The sequence below is a fragment of the Mastigoproctus giganteus genome, chromosome 8 (genome assembly GCF_048544385.1).
Source record: "Mastigoproctus giganteus isolate SK-2022 chromosome 8, ASM4854438v1, whole genome shotgun sequence".
Lineage (NCBI taxonomy): Eukaryota > Metazoa > Arthropoda > Arachnida > Uropygi > Thelyphonidae > Mastigoproctus > Mastigoproctus giganteus.
In genome coordinates, this window is record NC_143582.1 from 230,521,326 (window position 1) to 230,536,339 (window position 15,014).

The window sequence follows — 15,014 nt, forward strand, 5'->3', positions numbered from 1 at the left end:
TTGAACAATATTTCTTAGTTGGTATGTAGAGCCTAGTAGCTTCCAAGATAAGTTCTTTGAATGCTTCCCATTTTGAGTTTACTGTTGGTAATATCATCAATTGGTCCCACAGTATAGAATTTAAATACTGTCTCAGACCATCGTAGTCGTCTTTACGAAAACAAAAACCCTTCCCTTTACCTCTGATGGTAGTTACCTCCTTGAGTAAATCCCACTTCAACACACTGTGATCACTGCCACGTAGTGGTTCATTTATCTGCAGATTCTTATTGCATGAAGAATCACTACTGATAATCAGATCAAGAGTATTGCTCCCTCTTGTTGCCTCACGAACATGATGATGTAGAAAACAATCATCCAATAAATCCACAAAAGCCTTGCTAGTGTGCGAGTGACCAACCCACAAATTCCAGTCAATATCTGGGAAATTAAAATTCCCCATTATAAGAGTCTCTGATTTACTGGCCCACTCTATTTCCCTGTAAAGCTTCTTATTATACTCATAAGAGTCATTGGGCCTATAGCACACTCCTACTCTCAATTTTGATCTCCCAATGCTTATGTCACACCAAACTGACTCGACACTGCCCTGTCCATCGATGTCGACTGGCTTCACTTCCTTGGACTTTATGTGTTTCTTAACTAATAGCATAACCCCTCCTCCCCTCCTGTCCTGTCTATCCTTTCTATACACATTGTATTCCCCAAATTCCAGTTTCCCATTCCTTATATCTGTGTGACACCACGTCTCTGATATCCCAACAATATCTGCCTTTGATGTTATGAGCAGTACCTCAAATTCATCAAATTTATTTACCAAACTCCTAGCATTGGTGTACACGCAGATATACATGCACCTGTTTCTATTTTTGGCTACCCTAACACAACCCATGTGTTTACTTGTACCGCAATGACTCCCAGCAGTCTCCGTAATATCCTGCAACTTGTTTTTCAGGCTTCTGCTCATTTCAATAGAAGCAGTGCAAGAATTACTTCCACCTCTGCCAGTGGCTACTGTTAATCTATTAGTCCTTGTATCCCCCCCAACTAGCAGTTTTCCGACCCACCTAACTCTGCCTGGACAGCATTAACAAAAATTCTTGCACCCTTTCTATTTAAGTGTATCCCATTCCTGTAGAAGCAATCTCTCCTGTTAACAAGTACAGTCCAGGCTGAAAAAAATTCTACCCCTTGAGCCTTGCACAATCCTTCCAGGGCCGAATTGATCGACAAGGCTCTCATCATATACTCCCTCCTATCGTGTCTGGGCAGAATTGCCGACACTTTCAAATTCAACCCTAATTCACGGCTTTTTTTCAACAGTGACCTGTACTTGCTAAGTAATTCTGCCGGTCTCCTACTCTTAATGTCATTAGTGCCAATGTGTACAACTATATCACCTTTTGTGCCCTTAAAAGATGATATCCACACAACGTCATCAACCTTTGCCCCTGGTAGACATACCCTGGTCCTATTCCACCTATCCTTTTTGCAAAGCATGTTCCCTGCTTCCCTGACAATAGAGTCACCAACAACTACTAGTTCCTGTGGGACCAGCGCATTCTGCCTAGGGGGCTGCCTCTATGTTGCCTGATGACCAAGTGCAAGCTCTGGCGTTGATGTGGGCGGCTGAGAGCTTGATGGGCCCCTCAATTTATTTCCTTCGAGGGCATCCACCCTGTCCTTCAAGCTCTCATAAAGGCCCATAACAACGCTGAGTTGTCGCCTGATTTCCTTGCACTCCTTACATCATGCACACACAAAGACATCTCCCTTGGTAGTATCATGTTCCGTACCCGTCTGCTCCGGAAACATCAAGCAAACAGTGCATTTTAAAAGACTGTGATTCAGAGGGCAACTGCCCCCCTCAGTTCTCCCCTGAACCACAGCACTCCCATTAGCTTGAGCCTTTTGCTTTGCTGCTCTGGTCTGAGTCATGATTCCGATTTAATTCAATAAAATTTCAAAACAAAATTAACTCCTTAAGTTATATTCCAAAACAGTTATAACGCTATATTTATTTTTTCAGTATCTAGTGTTTTCTACGAGTTCCCTTTATATAACTTCCGTATCACGTGTACCACTATAGTTATGTATTAATTATTTGTTACGATTAAGTCGTTACATATATATATATATATAGGGATATGGCAAATAGTTAACAGTTATAAACGTAAGATAATTAATTATAATGGTGATACAATCAGTGAAAACCTAAACAAAGAACCTGACAAGGGAGAGAAGAGCTGATTAATGCCATCAATGTCTAGATAAAACATTACATCAGTCTTAATATCTATGAACATATTGTGAATGAGCAGGTGGTAACTAATTGCTGTGATAGCTGTCATAGCTGTCTCTGGTCCATGGTAATAACCTGGTAGGGAAACATAATGGTTATATGCAAAAATGAAACATATATATATATAAGGATAATTACTAAATAACTATGTCAAGCCAATTGTAGTAAAGATAGTGTGGACTCTATACATATATATATATATATATATATATATATATATATATATATAGAGTTAAAAGTACAATTTAATTGACAATAAAGTTTATCAAGATTAATAAATTTACTGATTAATTGACAATATTATATTATGCACTATACTACACTAAGGTTATGCTATCATGTAAAAATGGCGGGAATTCACGAACGGTACTTCTACGGACTCGTAAGTATTGATTAGCTTCCAAATCTCGCTATTTCAGTTTAGAATAAACTAAGGATCCTGACTAAGTCTATAATCTACTTATAGAAGATAATTTAATATAACAATTGGTTAATAAATCTACTAAATTTGGTTAAAAAAAAAAGACCTCGTTCAATTTGTAACACGTGGATTTGATACCGTTACCGATACTAAGTAATACCTACAAAATCTCTGTCTAAGTTAAACTTTAAACTAAGTATCGTAACTAAGAATATAAAGCTACTCTAGAAATAAGTTAATATGACAATTTAAGCTAATAAATCAGGAAAAACTTCTCTGTTCCAAGAGCGTCAAAGAGCTTCGTCCGCACAGGCTACCCTCGTACCCAGAGAAAGTCTTCTCCCACTTAACCATCATTTTATCCATTGTAGCAACTTACCCTTAATACCATTCTGCTCCAATTTGTACAATAGTCTTTCTTTAGCAACAGTGTCAAAAGCTTTCCTGAAATCCAAATAGATGATATCAAAATTATTTTTTGCATCCAGTTCCTTTGTAACCACATCATAATATCCTATCAAATTTGTCAGACAAGATTTTCCCTTAACAAACCCATGCTGCATCTGAATTATTGCTGCAGTCTTGTCTAGATGATCCTGCAATGCATCTTTAACCAGTTACTCCATTATTTTACCCTGAAGGGAAGTTAAACTAACTGGTCAGTTATGCATAGTTTGGGAACCATTGCACTTGACTGTTCCTTTTTGGGGATGAATTAAGTAAAGGATGAATTACCCAGCAGGTCACTTGATATTTGAGTCACTAACAAATTTCCAGTTATTATCTCTATGGTAAGCACGCATTAAAAAGTATTCATTGTAATGGTTCTCTTCAGTGACTCAGGTTCATTTAATAATGCATGACATAGTCATCTAGTTTACTTAAAGATTTTGTTTTCTATGGTTAGTTTTTTTCCCATCAATAAGAGACAAATTGAAATTGCCTATATAAGACATTCATATTATTCATTCACCTTTGGTTTAATTTAAATAAGTTGCACAATAAATTGAATCTATGACTAATGTAATGAAAAGCAGGAGAACAAAGTAGATGATAATTGAGTTGGGAAAGATAATAATCAAGATGTATGGCAAACCCTCGCTAATCCCGTTACAGTTAATCCAAATGTCAGATAATCTAGATCGAAATATGAAAAATTCTTTTTACAATTGAGTACTTTGAAAGACATGTGGGATTTAGGAAGGCAGATGAGTAACTCTTTCTTCTTGCGCAACATACATTACATTGTTTTGTGTGTTCTTCAGTATCTTTGTTGACTCTGAGTCGGATGGATGTTATTGCTTATATCACTTCATTTGCATACTTCTTTATATGTATATATGTTTATAAGTTAACATATTTTATATAATTATGGGTTCTAAAGAATTAAATTAGTGATAGAGCAAATTTAAAATACTCCAAAGTGATAGAGAAACTTGGAAATACTCTGAAGTGATAGAACAAATTGAAAAGGATTTTCCTGGAAAATAATAATTGCTGAAGAATTTGGTATTGGCCCACAGGCTGTGTCAGATATTAAAAAACAAAAATAATCTATAAAGACATTTCCTTTAAAATTCTATGTGGGGAGTGATAAAAGCAGTGTTTCAAATAGACAGACATTAAAAAGGCTAAAAGAAATGTTGCCGGAAGAAGCTGTATTTAAGTAGTATTTGCAGCAACGATCAAGTGGTGTTGGCATGTGATTCCAGCCCACCATATAAATGTATAAAATGGCAAAAGATAATTGTATTGTCTTATTATAGTTTTTAAATAAAAGGCTCTACAGGGATATTTTTTTATTTATTTTCATCCGCACTACGATATCATTAAAATTTCCATTTATTTGTATTCTAAGTTTTTTTTATCTTCTAGGGCTATCTTTTGCTTCACTAATCTGGATTATCACTTAATCCGGATGACCTCTTCCCCCCAATTAATCCTGATTAGGGAGGGTTTACTGTAAATGTTTAGTAGTGATTAAAATAAATCTGTTCACAAAATTTTTTTTTTTTTTAAAGACCCATGTTTTTAGCTGATCCTAAAGATGGGAGTCTTTATGCATACAAAGCAGGTGGAAGCCAGGAAACTCTAAAGAAATTGCCTTTTACAATATCTGAATTGGTGGCTGCATCTCCTTTCCAGAGCAGTGATGGCGTTCTTTATACAGGTTAGGAAATGATTTTGATTTTTTTAGCACTCCTTAAACATGTTGAAACATTTACAATCCAAATAGTTACAGTTGTCCATAGTTTAAAATATTTAAATATTTTAAAAATATTGAAATAAATTAATGTGCCAGATAATAAGATGCATTACCATTATGGTATTAATAATGTAGGTGGCTGCATTTCATTAATATATTTTAAACTGTTTTTCATTTTAAAGTTACAGCTTGTTTTTCTAGCTACTTTAAAATTTGCTTATAATTCACTTTAATGAAAGTTGAGATAATTCAAAAAAGTATTCATTATAATAGTTCGCATTATATATAAAATTAAAGGTTAAAAAAGTACATAAATGCTGAAGAAAACAAAAAAAAAAAAAAAAAATGCAGTAAATCTGTTGTAATTAATATAGGAACTTCTGGGGTATCTTGCCCGCTAATGTAACAAAAAAAAAACAAAAAACAGATGCATGGTAGAAAAATATAATGCAGAGGAGTAATTTTACTATATCATTTCAGCACCTGCATTAAAATATAACTCCATTCCTTAATTGCTACTACCATGCATCTGGCTGAAGAAGTAGATTGTCAGTAGCAAAAGAAGGTTGCTACTGAAATTCTGTAAAATATCAATGCTGTGAGAAAAGAAAGAAAATTAAAATAAAGGGTAATAAAATAAAATGGAACATCCTAGCAAACTACAACAGGGGATTACAACTGTGATAGTCCATTGGGGCAATAATGTTTCATACAGTTCTGCCAATACAAGTAGATCAGAATAGAAAATTTAGAAAACCACACAAAGCAGAGTACTATGATTTTAGAATATGCATAGGCAAAAATGGTAGCCCTGATGCTACGAATTGTATATTAATATATTTTAACAGATAGAATATTAAAATATAAGTAGCAAATTAAATTAAATTTAATGCAAAAAGCATATGCAAAATTTGTATATCACACACAGTAGTGCGAAGGATCAGTTTATATGTATAATGTGTGGAGGGAAAAAAATGACAACCAGTAAATGGTAAGGAAGGCAGAGAATAGAGTGGAGGCAATATTGATAAAAATAACAGAGAGAAAGCAGTACACCTAAAAGGTTGTACTGCTTTCTAATGCTAATGACCCCAGCGTACTCAGGTACGCTGGGGTCATTAGCATTAGCATTAATAGAGGCATACAATGCAAGAAAGCAAGCTTATTCAGCATCAGCCAAAAAAAACCCCCTCCCATTTCACCCCTCTGTTCATTCCAAATTGCCTGTCCAGCTCAGCCTTAAATTTATTTAGGCCATCAACTTCCACAAACCAATCAACTGTCTGGTGGCTAAAGGCAGATTTCTGCACATCTATTTTACAACTGTTTTACTATTATTATTATTATTATTATTAGCCATATGGTGCAAGGAAGCCTGAGGTTTATGCTGCACCCAGCCAAAAAACAAAATTCTGAACCAACCCTAGAGAGAGAGAGAAGTAGAAGAGAATCACCAAGAAAGAGAAGAATGATGATATCCAGCTCAGGACCCAGGTTGTGTCAAGCCTATACTCACTAGATGTGAGTCAATTGAAAATTGTCCCCCCTCGGGTTCTTAATCTGAGCAAGAGGAAGTATCTCATCAGCATTCAGCTTGCTCAACCAATTTAAGGCTTTATACACCTCAATCAGATCACCTCACAGGTGCCTACTCTCCAGGTGCTGCAATTTCCCCTCACCAATCTTGTTGCCCTTTTTGTACTCATTCTAGCAACTCTACATCCTTTCTAAAATGAGGCCTCCAGACCTGTACACAGTACTCTAGGTGTGGCATGACCATTGCCTTGTATAACAGGATAATCACCTCCCTGTCCCTGCTAGTAAAATTCCTATATATCATTGATAAGACTCCATGACCTTCCCTGGCAGTACGTCTGCACTGCTCAGCGAACTTCATATTTGACTGCACAGTTACCCCGAATTCTTTTTCACTTTCCACTTCCCTGAGTGTAGTGCACAGTTACCCTGAATTCTTTTTCACTTTCACTTTCTCTTCGGTTATTGCTACCCATATGCAGTACTTTGCATTTGTCAATGTTAAACTTCAGTTGCCACTTCTCAGCCCATTTGCCCAACTTATCTAGATCCAGTTGGAGTAGCATACTGTCTTTGCTATCGTTAACAACTCCGCGAACCTTTGTATCATATGCAAACTTGGACATTAAACCTGATATACCTTGATCAATATCATTGATAAATATACAAAACAATAATGGGTGCAACACCAAACACTGGAGAACTCCACTAATAACATTTGTCCATGAAGAGCAGTGTTCATTGATTACACACCTTTGTCGTCTCCCATTCAACCATCCCTTTATCCATTATAGAAACTTTCCATACCTCTCCAATCTGTACAGTAGTCTTCCATGTGCAACAGTATCAAAAGCTTTCCTGAAATCAAAGTATATGATATCAAAATTATTTTTGGCATTCAGTTCCTTTGTGACCACATCATAGTATCTAATCAGATTGGTCAGACAAGACCTCCTTTTAACAAACCCATGCTGTGTCTTAACTATTACTACAGTCTTGTCTAGATGACCCTGCAATGCTTCTTTAACCAGTGATTCCATTATTTTCCCTGGAACAAATGTTAAACTAACAGGTCTATAGTTACATGTGTCACCTTTTGAACTCTCCTTTTGTGAATTGGTGATACACCTCCAGTACATACACCTCCAGTCCATGCAGACCTTCCCTGATTCCAAGGAAGTTCTTATAATTATGGCTGAGGGTTTGCTTACTTCCTTTGCTGTCTCCTTTAATATAACTGAATAGATCCTGTCCACCCCAGGTGCCTTTTTTATTTTATCTTTGCTCTCAGTTATTACAAAATCACTTAGCTCCCTGTTAGAGTTTGATAAACTTCTGGCACTCTCCTCATTGAATAACTCCTTATGTGTGAATGTAGATGCAAATCACTTATTCAGTTTATCAGCTACCTGAGCATGATCATCAATAGTCAACCAATGTAAGTTAAGTGTTCAATCTGGTTCATCCTTTCATACTACGTTTACATAAGTAAAGAACTCTTTGCTGTTTTTCTTTGCATCCTTTGCCAAAGATTTCTTGTAATCTGCCTTCGCCTGCCTAACCTCCTTTGTGACTTGATTACAGATTAGTTTATATCTGCCATAGGCCTCTGTGTCACCTGATACTTTATATGCATCCCATACATTTTTCTTCTCTACCATGAGCCTCATTAATTCATGTGGCATCTATTTAGGCCTAAACATTGAACAGTATTTCTTAGTTGGAATGAAAAGCCTAGTAGCCTCCAAAATTAAGTCCCTGAAGGCTTCCCATTTAGAATTCAACATTGGTAACATCATCAGTTGATCCCACTGTACAGAATTTAAAAACTGTCTGAGACCTCTGTAGTCACCTTTACGAAATCAAAAGCCCTTCCCTTTAGCCTTGATGGTAGTTACATCTTTAAGTAGTTCCCACATCAGTACATCGTGATAAGTGTCACACAGATATAAGCAGTGCAGAATTGGAATAGTTACTGGAACCTTGTGTAACTTTCACATCCATTTATACTTACTCAATTTAATTTAATATTAATACAAATTGTATATACAGTGGATTCCGGTTATTTGGGCCACCGGTTAATCGGGGCAGCCGTTTATTTGGGGCAAATCTTAAAAAACAAAAACCAATCGAGAAAATAGCCAGGGTTTACTTCGCTTAATTGGGACAAAATGCCGTTTAATCGGGGCAGGAGACCTCAGCAATGGAGATTACCCTATGATTGTCTCCGACCGTACCACGTAGTTCGGTCGGATTTCTGGAGGTCACAACCATAAAACAATAAAAACAATTAGTAGTCACCTGTTTATTGGGCTTTTCTGTTAGTGCAATCTATCATAAACAGACAGTAAACTCGATCTTATTGAATTTGCGATAATACCGGCAGCTGGAATTCTGTGGGTTATTATGGTAAAATATGTTTACACTTCCATGGAATCTTCAATCATAAAAAAAAAAAATAATTTTCAGAATCTTCTCTTCATTCCTATTTTTAAATCTTCCTAATTTGTTACTCCGTTCTCACTTGCGCATGTTGTGTTACTTGCAATTTGTGTGTGCCCTGTTCTTTGTTATTGATTGCTTATCTTTTTACTGTTTTAAATTTCAGCCCCCACCAACAAATGTCAGTGAACAGAAATGTCAACTAGTTTAGTTAGTATGTACATATTACACTACGTATTAATTATTCCGATTATCACGTATATTCTTCCGATTTTCACGTATCATTTAATTTTTTAATTGTAAGGTAATAAAGGGTAAATTTGTGCTTAATATATCTTTACTTTTATAGCCTGTGGATAATATTCCTCCTATTTTCACTAATTAGAATCACTGTTTAATAGAATTAAAATTCAATTCACAAACGTGGTCGTAATGACCGGCGCTTACTGCACATCGTATAGTGAACGGTACTTTACTATTTTGAGTTCGTCGTAACGTGATTTGATTTTACAGTGAACTAATTGCAAAGGGGGGGGGGGTAAATTGTATTTTTAACTATTTACGTGAAACTTCGGATAATTGGGGCAGCCGCTTAATCGGGCCAAAATGCACTAGTCCCGATGTGTCCCAAATAACCAGAATCGACTGTATATGTATGTATATGATTATACATAAATTCGATAACGTTTAGAAAGAGTTGAAAACTGAATATTTCATAATAAAATTAAAATAAAAAGGTAAAGCAAACATCAGAGGCAGCATAAAGCATATTCCTCTACCTCTGGAGTGGCCAACTTAATCTGTGATGCGATCTACATTTTTCCTTCAAAATGTGCTGCGCTCTACCATCTCAAAAATTTCATTGCACAAGGTGCACAAATCGAGGGATGACTGTATATTTAAAATTTGTTGTGATCAACCGAAATTAAATCTGCGATCTACTCGTTGGCCACCCCTGCTCTACATGATGCTTGAAATATAAAAATAAATTAGAATAAGAATTAAAAAATAAAAATAATGCCAGCAGTATGGCAAGACAGAAGAGCAAAAATAGTCAAAATTAAACATAATGATCACACCAACAGGGAGGGAAGAGAGGGGAAACAAGAGTAAAAATATTGCAGCAGAAACTCTCTAAGATAATTTAGAACATCTAAATGTAAAAATAATAAAATAATAATACATTAAATTTCGAATGCCAGTTAAATAGAAATTTAATGGCACCTCCCCCTCTGATGGGCACCAGGTCCAAATTTATGTGAAATATCACCAACAGAGATGTAAACCACTACAATAAAATAAAACAAAAATAGACTGATCATTATGCCCATCTCAACAGAGGACCACAAGGCCATTAATGGTGAGAGAATTGCTGCATTTCGATCGCTAGACAAAACACTGCAAAGGCAAATCAGTTGAAAGATCAGTCTGCCACCCTATCCCCAGATCAAACCGCCAATGCAGAGGACTTGAATAGCAGTGGTCCTGATGCAGCAAAAATTAAAAATAGAACAGACGCAAGCACTCCATTACAAAGCCAATGACCATACCACTGACAAAAAAGTAATCTTAACCAGATTATATAGTCGAATTATGAACTATGGATGGAAGCACAGATAGAGCGTTAGCAAATCCGCCCACTACTGTCATGTGATATAGTTATACATATATTTAAATAACGTTTGAAATAGTTGAAAACTGAATCTTTCATAATAAAAATAAAATAAAGAGGTAAAGCAAACATCAGAGGCAGCAAAAACATATTCCTCTACATGATGCTTCAAATATAAAAATAAATTAGAATAAGAATTAAAAAATAAAAAATAAAAAAATTTTTTATTATGAAAGATTCATTTTTCAACTATTTCAAACGTTATTCATATATATGTATAATTATATCAAATGACAGTAGTGGGCCGATTTGCTAACGCTGCACCTGTGCTGCCATCTATAGTTCATTATTCGCCAATATAATCTGGTTAAGATTACTTTTTGTCAGCGGTGTGGCTTTGCATTGGAGTGCTTGTATCTGTTCTATTTTTAATTTTTGCTGCATCAGGACCACTTCTGACTGGGCTAGCCGGGTGGGTAAAGTGCCTCCCTGGCAACCCAAAGGACATGGGTTCGAATTCTGCCTCAGGCTTGGATCAGAGTAGTGCAAAAACCTTGGGAGGTGCATTATGGCCACAAAAGCTGATGCACCAATAACTAACAAAAAAAAAAACAGGTTGTTGTTGTTATTTGGTTTTGAGGAGCATTAGCATCTAAGGCCATATTGCTCCTGGAATATGCGGTGGTCATTCCTCGATCTTTCCGCATCCTCCGTATTTGGTGGTCACAGGCTCGAACCCCGGTCTAATCAAGAAGCATGTACTATGCACTGCTGCTCTTGCCCACCTGCAAATACAGAGGATGCGGAAGGTCAGGGAATCACCACCGCATATCCCGGAGCAATATGGCCTTAGTTGCTAATGCTCCTAAAAACCAAAACAACAAAAACAACAACCTGCCCACCTGGCTACGGAGGCACCACAAAAAACCAGGACCACCGCTATTCAAGTCCTCTGCATTGGTGGTTCGATCTGGGGATTGGGTGGCGGACTGATCTTTCGATTGATTCGCCTTTGCGGCAATTTGTCTAGCGACCGAAATGCAGCAATTTCCTGAACATTATTGGCCTTGTGGTCCTCTGTTGAGATGGGCATAATGGTCAGTGTATTTTATTGTAGTGGTTTACATCTCTGTAGGTGATATTTCACATAAATTTGGACCTGGTGCCTGTCAGAGGGGGTGCCGTTAAATTTCTATTTAATTGGCATTCGAAATTTAATAGATTATTATTTTATTATCTTTACATTTAAATGTTCTAAATTATCTTAGAGAGTTTCTGCTGCAATATCTTTACTCTTGTTACCTCTCTCTTCCCTCCCTGTTGGTTTGATCGTTATGTTTAATTTTGACTATTTTCGCTCTTCTGTCTTGCCATACTATACTGCTGGCATTATTTTAATTTTTTAATTCTTATTCTAATTTATTTTTATATTTCAAGTGTCATGTAGAGGAATATGCTTTTTGCTGCCTCTGATGTTTGCTTTAGGGCAGAAGGCAGAGGGTTGTGATAAATGGTTATTCCTCAGATTGGGTTGATGTAAGAAGTGGGGTTCCCCAAGGATAAGTATTAGGACCACTGTTGTTTTTAATTTTCATAAACGACATTGATGAAGGGATAGAGGGCGTGATGTCTAAATTTGCAGTGATGTTAAAATTGGTAGAGTAGTGAATGATCACTGTCAAGCTGAGCTTCTTCAGAGAGACCTAGATAGACTTCAGGAATGGTCAGAAAAATGGCAGCTATGCTTTAATCCAACAAAGTGTAAGGTATTACACCTGGGAAACAGTAATCCCAAAATAACTTATTCACTTGGTGGAGTTCAACTAAACCCAGTACTGGAGGAAAGGGACTTGGGTGTTACGATACGGTCAGACATGAAATTCTCTGAGCATTGTAAACAGGTTGCAAGGAAGGCCCGTGGTGTCCCATCGATGATCTATCGAACTTTTGCAAGTAGAGATAGGGACATGATAATCCCATTATATAAGGCTTACGTTAGACCACACTTGGAATACTGTGTTCAAGTATGGAGACCGCACCTAAAGAAAGACATTGAGCTTCTTGAAAAGGTGCAAAGACGGGTAACTCGCCAGGTGAGATCTGCAAAAGGGCGTCCTTATGAAGAAAGACTTCGAATATGTGGGTTGCAGAGTTTGGAAACTAGACACCTTAGAGGAGATTTGATTGAGGTGTTTAAGGCTTTGAGAGGCATCAGTAAAATGAATGAGGACGAAATTTTCAAGATTATAAATGATGCTAGAACTAGGGGACATAAATTCAAGTTACGGGGGGGGAAATGTTTAGATTGGACTGCAGGAAGTTTTATTTTAGCCAGCGAGTTATAAATTACTGGAATAAGTTGCCTTCATGGGTGGTAGAGGCCGACAGTTTCGGTAAATACAAGGGTCATCTGGATGGTGCCTTCGGATAGGGGAGGCGCGTGGGATGATGGGTTTAATTTCCTTTTTTTTTTTATTAATTATTATTATTTATTTATTATTTTTTTTTGTTTTTATCATTGTTTTGTTTGGATATTTTATTTTATTTTATTTATTTATTTTTTTTATTATTTTTTTTTTTTTTTTGGCTGGTGCAGCATAAGCCATAGGCTTTCTTGCACCATGCGGCCATTACTAATACTAATACTTTACCTTTTTATTTTATTTTTATTATGAAAGATTCAGTTTTCAACTATTACAAAAGTTATTCAAATATATGTTAACAGGAGAGACTGCTTCTACAGGGATGGGATACACTTAAATAGAAAGGGCCACTGGCAGAGGTGAAAGTGATTCTTGCACTGCTTCTGTTGGAATGAGCAGCATTTTGGAAAATAAGATACAGGATATTTCAGAGACTGCTGGGAGTCATTGGGGTACAAGTAAACACATGAGTTGTGTTAGGGTAGCTAAGAAAAAGAACAGGTGCATGTACACTTGCGTGTACACCAATGCTAGGAGTTTGGTAAATAAATTTCATGAATTTGAGGTATTGCTCAAAGCATCAAAGGCAGATATTGTTGGGATATCAGAGACATGGTGTCACACAGATATAAGTAATGCAGAACTGGAATTTGGGGAGTACAACATCTACAGAAAGGATAGACAGGATAGGAAGGGAGGAGGGGTTATGCTATTAGTTAAGAAACACATAAAATCCAAGGAAGTGAAGCCAGTCAACATCGTTGGACAGTGCAGTGTCGAGTCAGTTTGGTATGACATAAGCATTGGGAGACCAAAATCGAGAGTAGGAGTGTGCTATAGACCTAATGACTCTGATGAGTATAATAAGAAACTATACAGGGAAATAGAGTGGGCCATTAAATCAGAGTCTTATAATGGGGGATTTTAATTTCCCAGATATTGACTGGAATTTGTGGGTTGGTCACTCACACACTAGCAAGGCTTTTGTGGATTTATTGGATGATTGTTTTCTAAATCAGCATGTTCAGGAGGCAATTAGAGGAAGCAATACTCTTGATTTGATTATCAGTAGTGATTCTTCATGCATTAAGAATCTGCAGATACAGGAACCACTAGGTGGCAGTGATCACAGTGTTCTGAAGTGGAATTTACTCAAGGAAGTAACTACCATCAGGGGTAAAGGGAAGGGTTATTGCTTTCGTAAAGGCAACTACGATGGTCTGAGACAGTATTTAAATTCTATACTGTGGGACCAATTGATGATGTTACCAACAGTAAACTCAAAATGGGAAGCATTCAAAGAACTTATCTTGGAAGCTACTAGGCTCTACATACCAACTAAGAAATATTGTTCAAGGTTCAGGCCTAAATGGATATCAGATGAACTAATGAGACATATGGCAGAGAAAAAAAAATGCATGGGATACATATAAATTAACATGTGACACAGAAGCCTATGATAGATATAAGTTGATCTGACCAAGTTACAAAGGAGGTTAGGCAGGTGAAGGCAGATTACGAAAAATCCTTGGCAAGGGATGCAAAAAACAACAAGGAGTTCTTTACTTATGTAAACTCTAGAAGGAAGGGGATGAATCAGGTTGGTCCGCTTGATATCGATGGTTCAACTGTTCATGATCCTGCCCAGGTAGCTAACAAACTAAATCAATATTTTGCATCTACATTCACACATGAGGAGTTGTTCAGGAAGGGGAATGCCATAGATGAAGTACACACTGTCTGTGAGCTAGATGATCTTGTAATAATTGAGAGTAAAGTGGAGGAGAAATTGTTGAAGATAAACACAAGAAAGGCACCTGGGGTGGATGGGATATATCCAGTTATATTAAAGGAGGCAGCAAAGGAAGTAAACAAACCCTTAGCCATAATTATGAGAGCTTCCTTGGACTTAGGGGAGGTACCCATGGACTCGAGATATGCAAATGTGACCCCAATTCATAAAGGAGGATCAAAGGCTGACACAAGTAATTATAGACCTGTGAGAACTTCTGTTCCAGGAAAATTGATGGAGGCACTGGTTAAAGAAGCACTGCAGGATCATCTAGACAAGA

General features: G+C 36.8%; 1 protein-coding gene across 1 annotated transcript in view; it reads left to right on the forward strand.

Moving 5' to 3' along the window:
• Window positions 1-15,014, forward strand: part of LOC150082409 (serine/threonine-protein kinase/endoribonuclease IRE1-like) — a 402,966-nt gene that overhangs the window by 79,163 nt on the left and 308,789 nt on the right. Inside the window, exon 4 of the mRNA XM_090380512.1 lies at window positions 4,745-4,893. Coding sequence (XP_090236638.1) covers window positions 4,745-4,893 — 149 coding nt within the window. The remainder of the gene's footprint in view (window positions 1-4,744; window positions 4,894-15,014) is intronic.